Raw genomic sequence first — 21234 nt, forward strand, 5'->3', positions numbered from 1 at the left:
TCATAAAGGAATCCTTTAGGGATTTAGAAGAGAGCCAGCAGGATTTCAGTACAAATCCTGTAGGAACTCAGGTGGAATCATGTGGATTTTCTTCAGGTATTCAGAGGAATTTTTCCCCCCTGAAGATATAAAAAGTCATAGCATGAGAAACACAGGCGTCATTGATGATGGCTGCATTCCATTTAGGTGTCTCAGTCCACTTATCCTTCTTCACTTGCATCGTTAACGTACTGAGGTATTATTGTTATCATTATTATTATTATACAGCTGCAAAGATGCCAGTAGTCTACAGATGAGTAACGTGAGCAATAGAGGAAATGCAATATTTTGAAATACTTTATTCTAAGACTGCAAATTTCCACATGCACTATTTTTGGCATTCAATGCTTCAGCTGTAAGACAAAAGAAGTACGTCATAAATTAAATGTATATTTAAAAAAAATATTGATGACATTTGAATTCGTTAGATCAGGTTTGGAATTTATGTAATATATTGTGACTCTGCAGCAGCGCTTGACCCTGCCCTGCTAACAACACGCCAGCTGCACGCGCTGGTCGTTACGCAAACTGAGCAGCAGAGGGAGCGCGAGCGCGACGAGGGCTCCGTTACTGTCGTGCCGGGCTGCTTGTGATGAAGGAAGACTGGAGCCGCGCGTGCGCACCGGGTACAGTCTCCGGCCGGGTTTCCATGGTTACCACACAATAGGAGACGGGACAGGGGGCTGCGTGAGGGGGGGGGAAAGAGAGAGAGAGAGAGAGAGAGAGAGAGAGCGACAGCAGCGGAGCGGAGGGGAGGGGAGGAGGTCTGCAGAGCCGCTTGAGTGGACACACCGCTGCAAGCTTTTCCCAGACAGACAGACAGGGAGCTGCTGGACAGACACACAACACAACAGAGGATTTAATCGTCTGTTTGTTAATTGCTTAAATATACCAAACGAGTTTGGAGGGGTGGTTCTTTAAGTCGCTGACACTGTCATTAAAACGCTCAGACAATTAGCTGGATGTGTTTTCTCTTTTGTCCACCTTTCCGGCTTGTTTGGAGTTGAATCAAGTGAGGCCTTTAAGAACAAAGACCTATAGGACATTTCTCCTCTCTGTGGCTCATCGCGAAATGAAGCCACATAGCGACTCATTCAGTCTGAAGCAGAGCCTCTCCATACAGTAAAGGTGACTCTGGAGGGACTCGGCAACAGAGACAAGGGGGAGAGAGAGAGAGAGAGAGAGACCCTCCCTCTTGATCCCCTCCCTCTTCAGAGTTTTGGCCCTCTCCCTGCGCCTCTCTTCCTCCTTCTCCCTGCCTCACTACTCCCCCCCCTCCCTCCTCTCCTCATGCAAATCACGCCCTCTCCTCTCTCCCTTTCTCTCACCCGAGGTGCATCCCTCTCTCTGGCTCACCCCTCCGCTAAAAATTGTGACTGTAAAACCGGAGAGGAGTGTAAAAAAAAAAAAAAGTGCAAGTCGTCCTAGAGGAAGAGGGGGAGTAGGTAGGGTGGGAGAGGGAGGGGGGGCAAAAAAAGAAAAAGGGGGCGAAAGGGGGTGGGGAAGAGGCGAGGGTACGCATCAATTTGTAGTCTTCAGTTGGCACCCCTGTTTTTCTCTGCAACGAATAGAAAGAGATTTCTTCTGCATTATTGTTATTACTGGAGCCCGTTGCAATATGAGCCAGCACAAGCCCATGTTGACAGACGCCTGGGCTCTGAGGTGTGCGTGTCAGCGTGCAACATAAAACGACAAAACAGAGAGAGAAAGGAAAAGCAGAGTGAGAGTGAGAGCACGCATCGCTGGATATTATAGGTAAGGAGAAGGGGAAAAAATGGATGCTTATACTCTGTGTTTGGAGCTATTCCTGATGGCCACGTTTGTGCTCTCCCTCCCGTTTTTCCCCCCCTTTGTGCGTTAATTATCATCATACTCCTGCGCTATGGCTAAATTATGTCCCGGTGAATTAATGTTAACAGAGTGCACGACGCGCAACCACATTCCAGCGAGGAAAGGGCAGAGAGAGCCGGTGCGAAATGCTAGGAATCGCCATTCCCATATCATCTTTCTTTTAAGATATGCCTGCGTCTAAGGAACAGCACTGCACAGGCATCCATTCTGATTGTGAACATGTATGTGCCGCTGAACACGACTCCCCCGCCCCGTCGTAGGTGAACTATGTTCCGCCGGGGTAGTCTGAGGCAGGGCTGTAACAGCAGCTTTGGCCGCTTCTCCTCTGCATGTGTATCAATAACATTCGCAGGAAGAAAGAAGAAAGAGTCGTTGCAGTGCCCGCTCGCTGGTGATGTAAGCACAGCAACTGCATGCTGCTGCTTTGCATCACATGCAGCGGTCAATTTGTTGATAATGCATGTGCTGTATGCGTGTGCTCGTCCCTGTGTGTGTGTGTGTGTGTGTGCGTGTGCAGACCAACCGGTGATGTTAACGCTGGTGTGTGTTTGCGTCCCATTTGTTTACTGAGCATGGACAAGGACCTGCCAGTGGACCGCAGACAGACCAGTAGCTACCACCTGTAACTGAGATTCATGATGTGTACAGTCACCCACGGGGCACTGAATGTTTTCTGTTCCTGTGTGAAACTTAGTCATGTGTATGTTAATTAGGACGAGTGCACATACACTGCATTGCCTATAAATACATGTGCCATCTTTAATGCATATGAAGTGTGAACTGTGGTTGTGACAGTTAGGGTTTTGCTCTTAAGACTGACTAAATCAGTCACTGCAGCATGCACTAATAATTTATGCATAGCCATGTGTAGTGGAGCGGCTACAGGATTTACGGGAGCTTGTCTGCTTTGACACACACACACACACACGTAAAATCAGTGTGTATCTACTATATTTTTCTGACTGCATAGCAGTGTGCATCAGAGCTGCTAACTGTTCGGCCAAATATATCCTTTCTTCATCCATTGGTGTGCACTATTTATATCCTCATTCAATATACATGAGCCATTTTTTCATCATAGTAGTAGATGAATGAATGGATGGATTGGACGAGGCCTTGCAAAGCAGTCCACCTATGTTGTCGGGCACACCCAAATGGATAAGTAATCATGACATTGTACGTTTCTCTAATGGTTGGTTGGCTGGATAAATAAGCATGTGATTCTGTTGGCTGTAACCAGGTCATGTAGGTTAACCACAAGTGGCTGTGGGTTTGGGGCTGTTGTGGTGAAGGTGGAAGGAGGAGGAGGAGAGGGTGGGGGGTTGGTCCCATATTCCCAAGATGTTTGCTGGAGTCTTCTTGCAGACTGCCATCCAAAATGCAGTATTACCAATAAGCACCATTTCCACTCTGTTTTTCCTATTTGTTGTTTCTGTTGCACCCAGCTATACTGTATCCAAACCAGAGCACCTTGGGTTAACCTGTTGTGGCTGTGGGTTTTTGCTGCTGTGGTGGAGACCCAAGGCAGTGAAGAAACTGTTTTGAGCGCAGTGGAAAGCAGTTGTGCCAATATAGTGTGAATTTAAATATTCTGACAGCGCTTTTGCAGTTTTACACTTAAATGTTTTCATTAAGTCATAAATCCTTGCATTCTTCTGTCAGTGCAGATAGCAAACAATATTGCTTTATGTTCATTAAATTCTCTCTAGGACTCTGTAAGATAAAGACGGTTTAAAATGTCTTTTTTGTTTATGCTTCTTTACAGGTTTTGGTAACACTAATGGTGTAACACGTAGCCCAGTCAGTAAGCAACAGGAACCAGTTCAGTCCCTGCAATGGCTTGTGTTGTAAAATGGATGTATTAAAGAAGAAATAATGAAAACACGGACACACAAAGAATCGGTATGAACAACACCTACATTTTTTTTCCCATTGTGATGTCAGGAACAACATGCCTGCATCATTCTTGTACTGTATGTGGTAGGAGCTGCAAGTATGTGGTTATTGATCGATGAGTCAGTCAAAAGAAAATTGGTTGACAGCTATTTTAATAACTTTTTGTTTGTATCGTTCATTTTTCAAGCAAAAATGTCAAACATTTTCCGGTTGCAACTTCAAAGGATTTACTGCTTTGTCATTTAAGCTTTGAGGAGTCTTTGGGTTTTGGACAGTCGATTCGACAAAAGAAGAAATTTGAATTTGGGCTCTGAGAATTTTTTTGTGTTTCACAATTTTTTGCCATTATAGATGAAACAATTAATCGATTAATTGTAAAAATAGCTGGCAGATTAACTGAAAATAAACAAAATAGTTGCAGTTCTTGAAAGTACATTTGTGAGTGTGGAATGAACATCATTTTTCAGTTTTAGAATAACCACAGTGAGTAGGATTCAAATTATTTATTTGGTTGTGAGAATTCACGATTATGTTTCACTCTTTAATCTGCTTAAGAATTTCTCTCTTCACTGTGTCCTTTGGCCTTCTCTCTTTCATACCTTCTTCTTCTCTTCACCTCCCTCCCCTTCCCATTTTTATTCTCGTTGCTCACTCGTTGTTGCCCTTGCAACATTCCACCTTGAACAAACTCTTTTGGCTTGTGTTAACTCTCTTTTCACTACAATCGACACATCCTCTTACTCCTCTCTCTATGACTTTTTATTCCTGTAACTCCACCTTGTTTTAAAATGTAATGCTTTTTGCCTCCTTTCGATATTTTCCTCTTTTGCTGGACTTTGGGTTTTGCAGATGCCCATGCGCAGTGGGCGGCGGCGGGGGGCAAGCGAGGAGAGACGGGGTAGACGCCCACACCCCAGCCCCACCCGCCCTGAACGCAATGATAGACAAACGGTCAGAGCCTGCCTCTTTTTCTTTCCTTTCATGTTTTAGCCATAAGTTTTTGTGTGTGCATGCAATTCTAAGAGTCACGAAGTATGGAGAACTGTTTCTGTGTATATTGAATTGTGTGTGTGTGTGTATGTGCGCGTGCTGTCTGTGTATGAGTCATCAGTATGATTGCCACACACATACCCTTGCAGTGTCAGTATTGTTCAATAGTGTGTTTTACCGCTTAGCACTTTGAAATCTTTGATGTTGCGAGTTTGACACTGACGTTTTGCATGTGCATGTGCATGTGCACGCAAGTATCCCTTTGTTCTAAAAACAGTCGTAGGCCTGTTAGGGATTCAGAGGCATCACTACAAAATTAAAAGTCTTGTGTTGTTTTAGCAAAGAGGTGCTGGTGAGGAATTGGCTGGAAATCGCTTCAGTCGCAGATCACAAGGGCATGATTCATCAGAGAGTGAGGGGGAGGAACTTGTGTCTCCTCCAAAGAGGCAGAAAGTTCAGGTTTGTGTTGCGTTTCATCAACCTGTTATATAAAGACTAATTATAAAGCTTTGATTAAGCTAAATCATCCAAGAGACACTGTCTAAACTATTAAGAGATACAAATGTATCAGTCATAAAGTTAAAATTTTTACCTCATCCACGTGTGATTTTTTTTCTTGTCAGGATTCAGCCTCTACACCAAACCCTCCAACATCAACACACTCGACTGACAGCTCGGCTCCTTCCACTGTCCCACCTCCAACCTGTGTTGCCAGCCAATCCCGTGAGAGTGACAACGAAGATGGCCAATCCCAGGGCAGTAGGAGTTCAGTTGTAGGGAGCCTGGCCAATAGCAGCAGTAGTCTGAGCAGTGGGCGGGATATAGACCAGGACAATCGTTCGTCATCCCCAAGTCTCTCAGCTTCCCCTCTGGGTAGCCTGGACTCTGATTCTGATGGGCCTGACTCACCAAAGCAAGGAGAGAGAGAACGGGAGAAAGCCAAGGAGGGAGGAGCAGGAAAGGCGGCAGGAGAGGATAGGAGGGTGCTACGAGAGGGGAGAGGGGAGGAGATGTCCTGTGGAGATGGAGAAAAGCGGGACGTGGATGCACGAATTGAAGACTGTCCGTCTCTCAAGCCCCCATCCACTCCATGCTCTTCTTCTGGTCTGACTCCCACTCTCCGTGGAGCAGGAGATTCATCGAACGACAGCAATAGTGGGAGGAAGTCTTATTTCTCCCTGGACTCCAAACTGATGTGTAAAGTTGACTATGGCGGACCGACAGGTGTCGACGCTGCACTCAGTAGCAGCAGAATGAACTCCAAAGCCAGCCCTCAGTGTGTGACCAAGACAACTATCTCGGGAGGAGATTTCTCCCACAACAGTCCCAACATTCCTCACTCTTTGCCCCCTCCTCTTCCTCCTCCACCTGCTCTCAAGCCCCTGGAGCTTGGGGGACAAAACCTGCCTGCTGAGGTTAAGACAGAAAGAGACAAAATAGAAAAGGCAGACAAACTCCTGGACAAGGCTCAGTCCACTCCTCCTTCTCTGTTGCCACAGACTGGCCCACAGACACAGTCCCAGTCCCAGCCTCAGACCCAGCCCTCCACCCACCCTCACCACTACAGCTCCACCAGCTGGCAGGGTGGCTCAGCAACTGGATGCCAGGGGAGCTGGGGCTACACCCGTTACCCTGGAAACCACCACCCACACCAACCACAGCACCAACCCCCAGTGCAGCAGCAGCAGCTTCCCTCTGTTTACAACCCTCCATCCTCTCGCCACTCCTCCTCCCACCCCTCTTACCTCCCCCATCCCCACCCCCACCCCCACAGAGAGTACCTTCCCAGGTACACTGGAGGGGGAGGGGACAGAGAGAGGGGGGCCGCAGGAGAGAGGGAGAGAGGAGTGAGGGGGGAGTGTGGGGGGAGAGAGATCAACAGGGAGTTCTCTGCTCCCATTGGCAACAGCAACAACAATAGTAGTGGGGGTAATAGTAATAGTGCTTGTGGTGGGATGGCTGGTTCCAACAGTATCCAAGGCAGAGAGTTTGGGGGTCTTTCAGTGGGTCAGAACCGGGAGTTCCAAGCTTCTGGGAGAGATGGACCCAACTTGGGTCCTGAAAGAAGAGACTTTGGTCCAGCTTTTAGAGAGAGAGAGCGGGAAAGGGAAAGGGAGCGTGATGCAGGGAGGGAGTTCCCTCTTCCAAACCAAAACCAGAGTAGAGACTTTGGCCCCAATGGAACTGGAGGGGGGCATCCCAGAGACAAAGATGGAGGTAGATGGGGTGAGTTTGGGGGCCAGACAAGAGAGGTTGTAGGCAACAGTAACCCAAACACCTCTATCCCCCAGGGAAACCCCCCAAGTTCAACCAGTGGGCTACCTGTCACCCCCATGCTGAACCGAGACCCACCTGCATCACCCCAAAACAACCCCAGTCACACTGCTCATTCCTCCCTGCCCCCACAACCCCATCCACATCCCCCAAATTCATCCAACCGAGACTTCCCTCCTCCCATGGACCAGACACAAACCCCCTCGTCTGGAGCAGACCACTTTCACAGAGAATATCCATCCACGGGAGGAAAAGAGTTTCCTGCTGGGGCGCCTCCTCCCACTGGCACAAATCGAGAGTACCTCAGCCCCCCCGGGGTGACACCAAACCTGGGACGAGAATTTTCAGGGCCTGGAGGAACCCATCACCCCCATCCTCCTCACCCCCACTACCAGTCCGGGCCCAGAGACAGAGAGAGAGACTCAAACCTGCGAGAGCCTGCTCTGTACCAAAACCGTGGAGGTCTAAATCAACCTCCTGCACTCTCTCCTTCCTCCTCTTCCAGCCATCATGGACATCCTCCGAATGCTCCTTATCCCCCTCCACCACCTCAGCCAACTCTACCCCCACCTCAGACCTCCCACACCCAGCCCCCCCCATCTGGCATAGCTACGAATGTACGTCCATCACACTACCAGTCCTCAGGCCAGACTCCTCCAACACCTCTATCTCCATTACCCAGCCCATCCACTAATCAGATGGGAGGCTTCTCATCTTTTCCCCCTGGCTCCTCCTCTGGCCCCAATATGCCACTTCCGGGGCCAGGTGTGTCATCCAGCTGTTCTCCGGGATGTCGTCCCTCTCCTTTCCATGGCACTTTGACCAGCCACCCTCCATTCAGTGGAACATACCACTCCAATGGGAACAGTGGAAATAACATGACCAACAGCAATAGCAACAGTAGCGCACCCAATAGCAGCAATACCAACTCACAATCACTCTCACCTCAAAATGTCTCAAAAGGACCTCCACCTCTTAGTAACTCAGCCAACAGCAACAGCATTTCAACCTCTGCTTCTAGTTCTTCTCTCCCTGGTGGAGACGGACATTCAGATTCAGTCCCACCGCCAACACCTGTTATCAAAGAGGAACCAATAGAGGACAGGGAAGAAAGTGAAAGCCCACCACCCGTGTTGAGAAGCCCCTCTCCTGAACCCAAACCTGTAGACATTCCCATCCACGCCAGCCAGTCAGCACGGTAAAGTCAAAGTAACATGATCATCCCATTTGAGATTGTCAGTGTGACACTCAGTTCAGTTCCTCTTTATGTGATCAGATGTAATTAACAATAATGGTAACTGTTATGATGGTGATTCTGACTCCTGATGGTTGTGATAATGATAATGATACTACACTGCTGTGTCACTCATGTCTAGGTTTCACAAGGTTCTTGACCGTGGCAGTGGGAATTCCTGTGCCCGCAGTGATGTTCTCTTTGTCCCGCTGGACGGCTCCAAACTGTGGAAGAAGAGAAATGAGGTGATTGAAAGAGCACGTAGGGAGGTCGAGCAGCGGGCCAGAGACCTAAGAGAAAAAGAGAGGGAACGAGAGAGGGAGCGTGAGCGTGAGAGGGAACTGGATCGACATCTACAGGTGTGCTCATTTGAGAGCGATAATCATGTAGTGTGTCAGATTTAATGGATTAGATGTAGATTAAATTGATCGCTTTAATGGGTGGGGAGTAGGGCAGATCAGGGCAGATGTGATTTACTATCTTTTACTTTTTTCTCTGCAGCAGCAGAAGGATGTCAACGCTGCTGGAGGGGGTCGCCAGAGCTCCTCTCTCTTCTTCCCCTCCTCATCCTCTATTATCCTCGACCCTTCATCTTCTTCCTCGTCTTCCTCGGGCAACTCTGTCTCCCACCCTCCCCCTCACCCCCAGCATCATCCCTCAAATCCGCATGCTCACCTTCCTCCAACACACCATCTTCACCCCTCCCTCGCTCACTCCATCCCCCACTCCCTCCTCCTGCCATCCATGGGTGGGGCAGCAACAATGGTTGGCCCACAAGGAGCCCTGGGAATAGGTTTAGGAGGTCCATATCTGGGCCCTGACACCCCAGCGCTGAGAACTCTGAGCGAGTATGCTCGCCCTCATGCTATGTCTCCACTAGGGGCAGCAAGTCGTGCCCAGGCACACCATCCGCAGGTTCACCACGGCCACCCTCACGTCCACCCCTCATTCTTCCTTCCTCAGTTTCAGAATCATGCTTTAGGCCACCCACATCACCTGCCTACTGATGCAGCTACAGCTGCGGCCATCCTGGGCTTTTTGTATGGTGGCAGCCTTGAAGGTGGTCCAGGTGTTGGAGGCCATGCTGGAGTGGCAGGAGGCCCAGTACCTGGTGGAATTGGGGGTGCAGGGTTAGGAGGAGTTGGCTTTCCGCATGCAGTGGCTGCACATCGAGATCGAATAAAGCCAGGATTTGAATTTAAGAGTGATGAGCGGGTATATCCGCCAGGGTCCATACCTGATCCTGCAGCTCTTGCTCTTGCTCACTCTCATTCTCATCATGCCCATGCCCATGCCAATGCCCAAGCACATGCACATGCACACGCTCATGCACATGCACACGCACACGCACACGCACATGCGCATGCACACTCCCTGCTCCTTGGAGGAGGTGCTGCAGGGGCTAATGAGGTGTCACTCTATGGCACTCCTCCTCCATCAGCCCCGACTGGCCCTCCTCACCTCCAGAACCCATCTCTGGCACCAGTAACTCGACCACCCAACCCTCCTGCCCCTCAGTCCCTGTCCAATCCACCCCCTGCATCCCTCCTCCCACCCTCTCTCCCCTCTCACCCATCATCAGCACCACCAGCTGCCCCACCAGCCCCAGCAGGCCCAGCTCCTCCTCCTCCCCCTGCTCCTCCTCCAACTGCTCCGCCGACCTCCAGTGCCCCCTCACTTCATCACCCAGTCCCTCATTCTTCTTTCCCCACCTCCCTGTCCTCTCATCTGCCACCAGCCCCTGCGCCAGCCGCTCCCCCTGAGTCTTACCCCACTCCCAGTCGCTCCCCTGCCTCTTATGAGCGAGATAGGAGTGGAGAAAGAGAGCGAGAGAGGGAGAGAGACAGAGCAACTTTGCCGGCGTTTGGGGACAGAGAGCGAGAAAGAGAAAGGGAGAGAGAAAGGGGAGGAAGTGGTGGAGGAGCAGGAGGAGGGGGAAGTGGAGGGGGCACAAGTGGAGGAAGTGGAGGAGAGAATCTGGGACGTCTTCAAATGCTAAACGTGACACCTCATCATCACCAGCATTCACACATCCACTCACATCTTCACCTGCACCAGCAAGACACAGGTACCCACTGCTACTAACAATGCTGTCATTCTCAGCATCTGCATACTTGTACTGTGTACTAAGACATTAAATGATAAGGCTAGTGATATAGTCTGTAGACCATAGATAACTATTGATATCCCAGTAGAACCACAATATTGCACTGGATGACATATTCCTTTATGATGAACATAGGCACTGTAGTTTATTTTGAGTCAATCACACTTACACTGTGCTGCAGTCTATGTGTGGCTGACACACCAAATGTGTCTCAATCCACAACTGAAAAAAATCCCAAACAAATGATCTGTTTACTCATCTTTTAGTAACATTACTTTAAAGCTACGGTGCCCAGACGTTTTGGATGGAGATTACGAGGCCTTTTTTAAAAATACAAATATATATTTGTGATGCATGTGTTAAAGATCTTCACTAGAAATAAATTTAATAGGAGTTGATTGCAACATACACTGCATGGAGTTAGAAAAGTATTGTGAAACACACTAATTTTATTTGTCTTTTCATGGGAAGCAGTAAGAAGAACAAAGAGTAATACCAGTGCTGTCCTTTAACTGATTTTGTGATTATGAATCGTTTTGTAGGGTAGCTCAGCATTTAGAGTCATAGTTTTCTGTGAGACGTCTGACCCATTTTTTCAGGTTCAGTTTTTTTTTTGTTTACTTGGATCTCAGTTTGGTAACACCAATCAAAAGAAAATGTACAACAAAGAAGACATCTTTTGTCTCTTTAAAGAATTTATTCATATTTAAAGATTATATGTGCTTATTAATATTTGCATTTCACTTTTATAGTTGTTTATACACATGGCACATTAACATTTTTTCCAGAAGTAGTGTGCAACAGAAAACTTATTTTTACACTTTCCTGTGCTTGTATGCAATGTATTTAATTTATTTGTGTCAAGTAATTATTTTCACTCAATCTATGTTGCATTTTTCTTCTTGGACTTTATTCAGCTGTCTTTGCTGTATATGTGTAACCAAGAAGACAAAATTGAATTAAATGTAGCATTAATACTTTTTCATGCCATGTGCATCGTCTTTGTTTTACATTCAATGCTTTGACTCTTATTGAATATCTCCTGTATTTCCTATTACATCACTGGCAACCAGCAGCGGGTGGGGTTCACCCCCTGATGGACCCGTTGGCGTCGGGGTCTCCTTTGGCACGCCTCCCTTACCCAGGAACAACACTAGGCACCCCAATCCTGGCTCACCCCCTCACTGACAGCGAGGTGCTCCGCCAACAGCTGTTCGGTGAGGAGAAGACTCCTCGTCCATGTACTTGTTCAGTTTTATTTTCTCTCTTAAAAACTCCACAGTGCTGAAAGTTTATGAAGAGACTTTTGGAACATGATGAAGATGATTGACCTCAGTGCTCCTTCCCCTCCTTCCTTCTTCTGTTCGCCCCCGCTCTTGCACCTGTTCCTCCTCTTTGTCTGTTTTGTTCACAGGTGCTCCTTTCCGTGACCTGCCCCAGCCGTCCTCCCTCACTGGTCCCATGTCAGCAGCCCATCAGCTCCAGGCCATGCAGCAGGCCCAGAGCGCAGAGCTGCAGATCCAGAGACTGGCCCTGGAACAGCAGTGGATCCACCACCATCACCACCACTCCCTCACCCAGGACGAGTATTACAGGTACAGGCACTGTGTGTGTGTGTGTGTGTGTGTCAACTGTTCTGTAAGATTGATTCATCTGCTGATTGGAATTAATTAATAATGTGTTTTTTTATAAAATTGTGAAAACTGTCCATCACATTTGGTAGCCTTGGGCATGACAATAAACTGCCCATTAGATAAAAGTTGCTGACCAGTTGCAGAACGCTGGTAAAATTACTATGAATCTCAAATAATGAAAGTAGCTTTCCCGGATGGGGCAAGGCGTGTTTTCTTTACTCATAAAGGCTGAAAAATGTGCATAACCTCTACATATTTAACCCGTCTGGATCCAAATGAAACTTTAAAAATGCACCCCCCAAAATCGTAAAAGCAACACTCTGTAGCCATCTGTGATGACGTTGGACACCATCCCCAGCTCTGACATCTGTTCAGCCTTTAAATTGCACTCTAACATTGTCACTCCTTTGAACTTTTTTAGTCACCTGAAGAAAGAAAGTGACAAGACCCTGTGAGGGAGGGGACACGACAAAGAGCAGCATGGAGAAAACGGTGGGAGAACGTGTGCAAAATTAAACAAACAACGCAAAACAAACAAAAGCACTGAAAACGAAGAAGGACTCAAAGCGAAAAAGCAGGACTAATGGACGGGGGAATTCACTGAAGGAAACAAGAAGATTGTGAGCGATCAACGAAAGATGGAGGAGAATGTAAAACTGTTGCACACTGTCCTTGCTAACCGCACCACAGTGAAGGTCCAGACTCCAGCGCTTCCCTGCGTAATGTTCTCAAACTCCAGTCCGGTTTCGTTTCACGCTCTGTACAGTTTATTAGATGGGGGCGGCAATAGTGAAGTACAGTATGTGTAAAATACTTGACGCCAGAAGGAATGTGTACATGAGTCTCTTTTCTGTCATTGCATGTAGCTTAGGCGCTTATTCTGAACTGGTGGAACTTTTGGTTCTATTTTTAGTAATCCCCCCCCTCTTTTGTATCTGAGGGGTGTTCTATATGCATGAGACCAGCAATTTAGTGTTATGTTTATGATCAATAGTATTGTTATTATGATTAATGTTGTCTGTTTGTTGATAATGATATAATTATATATACAGTACATATTATTTGTATTATTTTTTTACATTTTCATGGTATGGCAGTCGGTTTTTATTTTTATTTTTTATTTTCAATTTACCTTGTGAAACAAGATGCAAATGAAGGCAAAAAAATCTGGAAATAAATTATAATCTTTTTTGCTAGTCTCTTGCGTATTCGTGTTCACACAGTTCTCCCTCCCAACATACATTCATACTATTTGCCCTCTCTTTGTTTTATACAAGTCACTCATGCACAAAGCATATCAAATTCCTCACTCTCCTCCCCCCACCCCACCCCCCACACTTTTCTCTCTTTCTTACTCCCCTCTCTTTCTCCTCATCGGTCTGTCCCTCCTCCTCCTCCTCCTCCTCCTCCTCCTCCTCCCCTCTTGGTGAGTGTAGCTAATAGGAGACACATGGGATGAGTGTGAGACATGGGAGTTGAGTCGCTCCACTGAACACCAGCCACCCTGTAGAGCGAGCATTCCTTACTGCACTGTAAAAATGAAAAGGAAAGAAAAAAATATAAAGAGTGAAATGGAAAAGAAGAAAGAAAGGAGGAGCTGTGAGAGTTTGATTTACAGACGCTGCTGAAGGCTCGGGGCTGTGTGTGTTCTCACCATGTCCGTCTGGAGGAATCTCCTTCAAACGGGCATGGATCACTGATTTGGGGACACGTAGATCTGGTCGAACAAACTTAACAGCAGTGCATGGTTTAAATCTTTTGCTACAATAATGCATTCTGTCTTTTTAAATTGTCTTACATGGTTCTCCACATGCCTTAAGTCTGCATCCCTTTTCTTTTTCTTCTGCAAAATAAATAAACTCATCGCACCCATGTGGCGTTGACGGTCGGGATAGTCATACTGGCTGTGAGGCATGCTGAAGTATGTGAAATATATACCTTATAGTGCATGTCTGTGAGTTGGTATGTAGGTTGTGTGTCAATGAAAGTCACCTTGAGGAAGTGTGTCAACATAATGTAAAGTATCTTCTAGCAGGACAAATCTGATTTTCCCCTCTGGTGACAACACATCTGTGGGATATTCTTAGCACTTCATCAGTCTTTTCTCAGGATGTTGTGAAAGGTGTGGATGAAAGATAAAAGACGTTTGAGAACTGCATTTCATATAGGCCTGATATTATTAGTACAGTCTTTTATTGGGGGATAATTTTCTATGTAAAATCAAGGTTATTATTAGCAGCTGTTTTTCCAAATAATTTTTATTCTTCCATGACCTACTTTTAGTGCCAGATATGAATAGTTTAGTGCTTCAGGAAGATGCACAGTGTCAGATAAGTTTTAAATCACAGGACTTCCAAGTACATCCCTGTGGTTTATGAAATTATGCGTAATTAATTGTACTGTCATTGGTGACAGACACCAATCTGGCAGCAGCAAGACTGTAAACACTACGATTAATTTGCCATCACTTTTGGTCCCACATATGATAGCAATTTGCATGGATTAAACAAACAAGGCACAGATCAACAGATATTATTTACGATGATTAAAGTCATCCTCTCATCTAATCAGGCCTAGGTTTTATCTGTTTTTATGCCAAAGTCATACAAGCCTAATAAAGTTTAAATGCTCCCGAATTATTTGTACTCCTTCCCCTGAACTCCAAAATAAACATGACCAAACACTTAGCATGCAGACTACATGATGTGAAGCTCAGACAAGCTGTATTGTATTGTACTGTTGTTGAATCTAAAGTACATCAAAAACAATATCAAAACTCCTTCATGTTTTATGAGAAGACATACAAAACAAGTGAATATGAAGCTGTCACCTTCTTGCAATTTTACAATGTGGCTCCTCTGTTTGTTTTATTCAGTTAGATGCAGTACGTTTGTCCTGTGGCACGAAGAGACACTCACACTGGACAATGAAACCTCTGCTTGAGCAAATCCTCCAACATTTCATTCATCTACAGGCGTGTCATCTCCACCAACAGCACCAACAGACAAACCGCAATGTGACACATGTGCTGGCTGAGAGCAGATTCCCTTTGCCTTTTTCACTTCCTGTCACCCGTACAATCAGTCTCTTCCAACCTCTTGCTCACTCGCTCACAGCCTGGAAAAGATGGTCCGATGGGTCTTAAAAAATATTCCACAATTAGAAAAACAATGGATGAAATCTTTGGGTGAGAACCTGGTATTCTTTGGTTGCAACCAAATCTTGCTCTCATTCATCTTTTATGGTCAGTAGTTTATAGTGTTTGTCAGTGGTGCCAAAAGTGCCCTTTTGGTCGCCCCTTTGGTGGATAAAACAAGATAAAGTGTCCACCAGAGTGCTCCTCCAGTGGAGAAGACCTGATGCAGCAGCAGTTAAGCTGCCCTGTGTGCTAGAAAATGAGCTGACCTCTGTATGTCCCTAAATGGTTAAACAGTGGATTGTTCTCTGCATGTGTTTTTTATGAATATTATTATTACAGAGGTGTAGTGGCTTTAACTGGAGTCACACAATAAAATAATTAAAATCTTTGTCAGGATTTTGGTCTGTTTCTTCATAACTACCCCATGTATATTTTTTCATCCTTGCCCCTCAGAGTCCATTGCTGATATCTGTGAAGCCGTATGGAGTATTTTTTAATCCAAGGTTGAGCACAAAAACACTCAGATCCAGAATCATGAGGAGAAATAAGCAAATTAGGCTTTTAAGGTGTTTTTCTCTAATAGAAACTGAAACAGACGAGTGTTAGAAAGTTAAAGGCACAGAAGTTTCTTCATCCTCGAAGAAACTCGACCACTTTGAGGATCATTAACTGCGGTAAAGCTTCTGTTGGCATCAAACACAATGTTGGGTTGGAACGTAGTGAAAAGTTGTTATTAAAGCCAACGTGGACACACAGAATATTAACTGAATATTTATGAAATTGAGGGAATATTTTGGTAAATGTGATTTGCTGCTGGATTTGTGCTGAGGATGACAGCGGCAGATAACGAAAGAAGGCTTTTGATGCTGATGCATTCAATCCACAATCAGTCCGAATCACCAATATTTCAATCAAAAGCTCACAAGGGTTGAAAGAAGTGTTGCACTGCACTACAGGCTGTATATACATATATATATATATATATACATATATATAACAATAATCACATGTTGTTTCATGTATAATGAGAATGAAATGCAGAAAAAGATAGATTTACCAAACAAAAACCTCATATGATAGTAGGATGTTTTCAGCCAATATATTTGTTCCCTCAGATACCTGAAACATCATGTACCCATTTAAAGGGAACAAAGAGCAAGGGAGCCCTTTAGCCACAGAGTTAATGGGAAGCACATTGCCCTTATGGAGATTCAGTGTACCGTCTCTGGTATTTTCTTAACCATTCAAACAAACAGCTGAGAAGCTCCAGACCGGATTGTAAAATTATACACTAAGATCTTCTCCACTACAGGCACACTTAAGTAGTCATTCGCCTCATAAGTTCTTCATATAGCCAGAGGTGAGTAACACTCGGAGAGAACAGAGCGCCTGCACATCATTCATCTTTATTTGAATCCAGATTTTTCAATTTCAAAGAGATATTGTGTGTCATCATTCTGCGCTCTTGTCACGAGTGGTTTATTGCACCGAGCACCTGCAATGTACATGAGAGCTCTCAGGAACTCTTTCTCCAACAAAGTGAGCGCACCCTGAAATAATAATCCAGTTCAACAAGATGTTCGGCAACATTATGAGACATGAATGAAGTGTAGGTGCTGTCCACTTAGCAGAGTCATTATCAGCATCTCAAGAATCAGACTGGCTGACACCCGAAAAAGGAATGTGAGGACTGAAAAAGGCCATTGAAATGTGTGCACTGGCTCCTTGAACCGGGACCTAATCACAATGAGCTCTGCAAAGACAGTTAGCACTGTGTAACTAAACTAAACTTCAATACTTTTACCTGCAAATGAGAACATTAAATGTTATGTTACAATTAAATGTCATGTTTTTACCATTTATAGGACAAAATATTCAATTCTACCTCTGCTACTACTGCAAATGTACGTGAGGGTGGTAACAATTTAGCACCAGTGGTGGAAAGTAACTCAAGTACTGAGCTTTACAGTTTTGAGGTACTTGTTCTTTTCTTGAGTGTTTTCCTTTAATGCCACACAGTACTTCTGCCCCAAAGGGAAAGTCGAGTATTTTACTTTACTATATTTATCTAAAAGCTTTAGTTAGTTATTACTTTTCAAATAAAACATTTTTTCAGCTCACAATATATGATTATTTGTTATAAATTAAATGACTCAGTTTAACTGCAGCTGAAACAATTAGGGGGTTAATCGGTTTCCTTTTAATTATTTCAATTTGAGGTTTGGACAAAGCAAAGCGTTGCAAAGATGTGACTTTGAGCACTGGGAAATGAACTGATCAATGAGGGAAACAATCAGCATGTCATTAGTTGCAGTCCTGTAGTTTTAACACAAATCATTAAAAAAGTAACTCCACCTCAGCCAACTACAACACTGGAATCCTCCTTTTATATTAAAGCGTGAGTCATAATAATTTAATGATATGATAAGAGCATAGCAGTCACAGGTGTCATATTTCTATACTGCGTACTTCTGCATTTAATATTTTAAGCCAATTTTCTGGATTACACCAAGAACTTCTTACTTATAGCAGACTAAACTGTGATATCACAGTGTCTGCCATGAGTTACAGGTAAGCCTACAGCTAACAGATCTGGTTGCTGTGTAATAGTGATTTTGTTGAGAAAGATGAAGTTATAAAACTATGTCACAAACCTGTCTGGGAGGAAAGAGGACATTTCACGATCAGCTCTGAAAGCTTTCAAAACAAAAATGCGGTCTGAACGCAATTCATAAAATTGTGAATAGGAAGAAGTACAATTGTCACGTAATCTCAACATTTATTTCGAACTCTGGTGAGGCCCTGCCTACCCTGCCTGGCTCACAGTTGGTGCTCCGGTTCATCTCAAAGGTCTTCTTCCACACTTTATACATCGTCACTCTGAAAGAGCAAAAAGCTTGCTGAAGCTGTACCCTAAGTGGGCCTTTTTCTGGCTGACATTTTCATTTGTCATAGTAGAAAAATCACATGTGGCGTGAAAAATGTTTATGATGGCTTCACAGTATTTGAGTGCGTGCCAGTAAGCCAGAATGCACAGAACTGGGACTCTGAAACTGAAACAACTAAATGGAATTCAGCCATCATTCATTTGTTCATTTACACTTCTTGTTTTTCCTACTGTGACAAATCAAAAATGTCTTATGTTAAAAACGCCTGCAGGAACTAAAAGTCCCGGCCAAAGTGCTGTCCACAACTACAGCGAAGAACTACAACTTTTAGGAGAAATATATATATATATTAACAGTCATAAATGTATCTGCCAAACCAGCCAGTGAATTTGGGCGTTACTGCATGCACCATCAGCCAGGACAAACAGTGTGCTACCAGTCCGCCTCCCAGAAGCTGAAAAGTTGAAATTTATTCATACTTAATACTGCTGTGCTTTTGGATCTGTGCTCCTTCAACCACCTGTTTCACTCTCTGCCTAAACTCATAACTCCCACCCCTAACTGGGCCCGACAGATAAACCTTCCACCAGAAGGGACACGGCCGGTGGCTTTCCCCCCGCAGTCCACGAAAATCCATCGTGTGGTTATCCAGCAGGCCGTTTAGAAAGATTAAGTTTAAAGGTCCACGGGCTAAAATGTTTAATTGGTTAAAACGTGTCGGCTCATGTTTTCACACCTTCCTGGGAGCCATTGTTAATGTTAATATTAAAAACTATGCTTTCCCAGTCAAAATGTCTGCTGTGAAAAAAGCCTGTTGTGTGTGTGGAAAGACAATCAAATATAAATCATGAAGAATTTATATGTGTGATCATATTTTCTTCTAAAGGACCTTTGAGCAGAATTTTATATGCAGATTATCTGTTATATTTGTGTTCCTTTTAGACAGTTTATTAATTTTTAAGATACCCCTTTTAACTCTTAAATGAGCTATGGGCGGGTCAGCAAATACAAACTCATGCTGTGCCGCTGCATACAGTTCAAAGCAACACAAATTTACTATAAATCATAGTGGAAAGATTGAAAAGATACCAAGTTGTGTTTTGGGAATATCTCTAAATGAGGAGCTGGTCTTGATCCTGCCAGACAATGTGGAATAAGATTATTTTTTACAAACAAAATACTGCTAAAGTAGACATTATAGGAATGGAGAAAAGTACAGTCAATCATCCATTAAAATAAAACTACAAAAATATTATAATCAAGAAATAATATAAACATAAAAAGCAAAATCAATACATTGTCACTTCCTTCAGTATATTTTTATATCCTCAGTACCACTGAGGTCAAAGGATTACCCTCATGTTTTGAATATCTTGACTCTAAGAAGGCTACTGAAGGAGTGTTCTCTCAGTTCTCAGAAAAGCAGCACATACTCGGTACATAAAATACTATGGTGTGTACTGCCAAGTACTGTGGCCAGAAAATTGTGAATGAAATGCTGTTACTGCCACCTACTGGAGTACTGTGGAACTTCCAATCGTCTCACATTCCAGCAGGGGAAAAACAGAACTCATTAAAGAAGCAAAAAAGTATTTAGAGAATTAACATTTTATTCTGTAAAAAATACACTTACCATAACGTCTTTATAAAAGGCATTCACATCGTTTACTGCAGCTAGTTCACAAGGCTTGATGAGGTCCATGCACAATTACCAATTTGACTAAACATAAAAAACAGACATTATATTACACTTTTTTGGCATCTACTGGGTGTTTTATACTTGACAAACATACAGTAACAACATTAATCTATCGGACATTTCAGTGGGAGTCATACAGACATGTTCTCTCTCTTGTGCACACACCTCATGTGTCTGCCAAGAGACTCCATCCATTTGAAGGATTTGCCACAGTAATTACATATGAAGTGTTTCCCTTCAGTGTGGATCGTCTGGTGTCTGTTCAGGGCGCTTGTTGTGATGAAAGTCTTTCTGCATATTTCACATCTGTACGGCCTTTCTCCTGTGTGTGTCCTGATATGAGCTGCGAGGTGGGAGCAGTTACTGAAGCGCTTTTCACAAACCGAGCAGCAGTAGGGCTTGTCTTTGCTCTCCTCGCCGTTGTTGTTGTTGTTATTGTGGTTAGGGTGGAAGGACAAGGTGGGGTCCTGCAGGCTGCTTCTCAAACCGGAGGGGGACGAGATGAAGTCCTTGATGTCTGACTCCAGGCTCTCGAGTTGCTCTGTGTCGTGATCCATCCAGAAGTCCCTGTGGCTCTTCTGCTGCTCCTTCTTCACCTGTGAGGGCTCTGGATGCTCCTGCTCCATGCTGCTGCTGGCCCCATCCTCATCTTCACAGTGCTGGGACTCAGGAGCCTCCACTGCAGGGAATGACTGACGGTGCTGCTGCTGCTGCTGAGGAGGAAGAGGAGGAGGAGGAAGAGGAGGGTGGTGATGGTGGTGGGTGTGCTGCTGCAGCTGGGCTCCAAGGCTTCTGTCCAATCGGGCCTCTGGGCATCAGACAAAAGATAACATCACAATCACGCAGGTTAACTAAAACAAAATGAACGTAAAACTGCATGAGGTTTGGTTGCAAGCAGATTCCTTTCAGACCAACCTGACTTTAGGAGCTTCACTTGCATTCTGAGGCGACTGATTTCTAAATCTTTTGAACGAGAAATCTCCGCTTTGTACTCGGCTATTGTCTTTTCAACAGCTCCAAATATCTCCTCCGCCACCGCTGTCAATCTCTCGTTGAGAAAAACTTTCAGGGAATACATTTTGGACATTTCCACACTGAATTAATAGCTCTCCCTTGCGCTATGAGACGTATTCTGAAGAGTCCCTGAACGTCACGCTTCACTTGTAAACACGGACGTGAGGCTGAGCCACACAGAGTGTTCAATGTGGGGCGCTACCGCCCCCTGCCGGACCGGGGGTGCAAAGTTAAGACTCCTCATCTTTAGTGATCTCTTTATTATTAAATTCAGGTGTGGTATGGGGCTGTCGTTCAGGGGTTCCAGCGAAGGGAAATCTTAATACTTCAACATAGCAAGACATTTGGACAATGCTATGCTTCAAGCTTCGTAGCAACTGTTTTTGAAGGGCCTTTCTATTCCAGTGCACAAAGTAAAGTTCATAAAGACATGGTTGGATGAGTTTGCTGTGGAAGAACTTGACTGGCC

The 21234-nt window shown here is 44.8% G+C and overlaps 2 protein-coding genes across 4 annotated transcripts; one reads left to right on the top strand and one right to left on the bottom strand.

The window, feature by feature from the left end:
- The first annotated feature begins 1548 nt into the window (after positions 1-1548).
- atn1 (atrophin 1) lies at positions 1549-13209 on the top strand. 3 transcript variants are annotated; one of them, XM_046399127.1, is made up of 10 exons: positions 1549-1794; positions 3656-3792; positions 4636-4737; positions 5116-5235; positions 5400-8248; positions 8427-8643; positions 8786-10352; positions 11465-11632; positions 11806-11986; positions 12447-13209. In XM_046399127.1, exons 2-10 carry the CDS (start codon positions 3766-3768, stop codon positions 12478-12480), a joined length of 5265 nt encoding a protein of 1754 aa, XP_046255083.1. In that variant the 5' UTR covers positions 1549-1794; positions 3656-3765; the 3' UTR covers positions 12481-13209. The 3 variants fall into 3 exon arrangements, with proteins under 3 accessions (XP_046255083.1, XP_046255085.1, XP_046255084.1); XM_046399129.1 differs by having other exon boundaries at positions 11465-11608; XM_046399128.1 differs by having other exon boundaries at positions 11468-11632.
- Positions 13210-19649: 6440 nt separating this feature from the next.
- On the bottom strand, positions 19650-20977 carry LOC124064627 (zinc finger and SCAN domain-containing protein 12-like). The gene is made up of 2 exons (XM_046399265.1): positions 20667-20977; positions 19650-20559 (listed from the first exon to the last, which is right to left on the bottom strand). The coding sequence occupies exons 1-2, from the start codon at positions 20836-20838 to the stop codon at positions 19883-19885; spliced, it is 849 nt and encodes a 282-aa protein (XP_046255221.1). The 5' UTR covers positions 20839-20977; the 3' UTR covers positions 19650-19882.
- Positions 20978-21234: the final 257 nt, after the last annotated feature.

This window comes from Scatophagus argus, chromosome 9 (assembly GCF_020382885.2).
Source record: "Scatophagus argus isolate fScaArg1 chromosome 9, fScaArg1.pri, whole genome shotgun sequence".
In the NCBI taxonomy this organism is placed as follows: domain Eukaryota; kingdom Metazoa; phylum Chordata; class Actinopteri; family Scatophagidae; genus Scatophagus; species Scatophagus argus.

What these genes read in the sequence shown, in the direction of transcription:
- atn1 (XM_046399127.1), top strand. Translation starts at nt 3,766, where the DNA reads ATGAAAACACGGACACACAAAGAATCG. An exon ending in CACGGACACACAAAGAATCG is followed by an intron (nt 3,793 to 4,635) that starts GTATGAACAACA and finishes TGGGTTTTGCAG; the next exon opens with ATGCCCATGCGCAGTGGGCG. An exon ending in CAAAGAGGCAGAAAGTTCAG is followed by an intron (nt 5,236 to 5,399) that starts GTTTGTGTTGCG and finishes TTTTCTTGTCAG; the next exon opens with GATTCAGCCTCTACACCAAA.
- LOC124064627 (XM_046399265.1), bottom strand. Translation starts at nt 20,838, where the DNA reads ATGTCCAAAATGTATTCCCTGAAAGTTTTTCTCAACGAGAGATTGACA. An exon ending in AGTGAAGCTCCTAAAGTCAG is followed by an intron (nt 20,560 to 20,666) that starts GTTGGTCTGAAA and finishes TCTGATGCCCAG; the next exon opens with AGGCCCGATTGGACAGAAGC.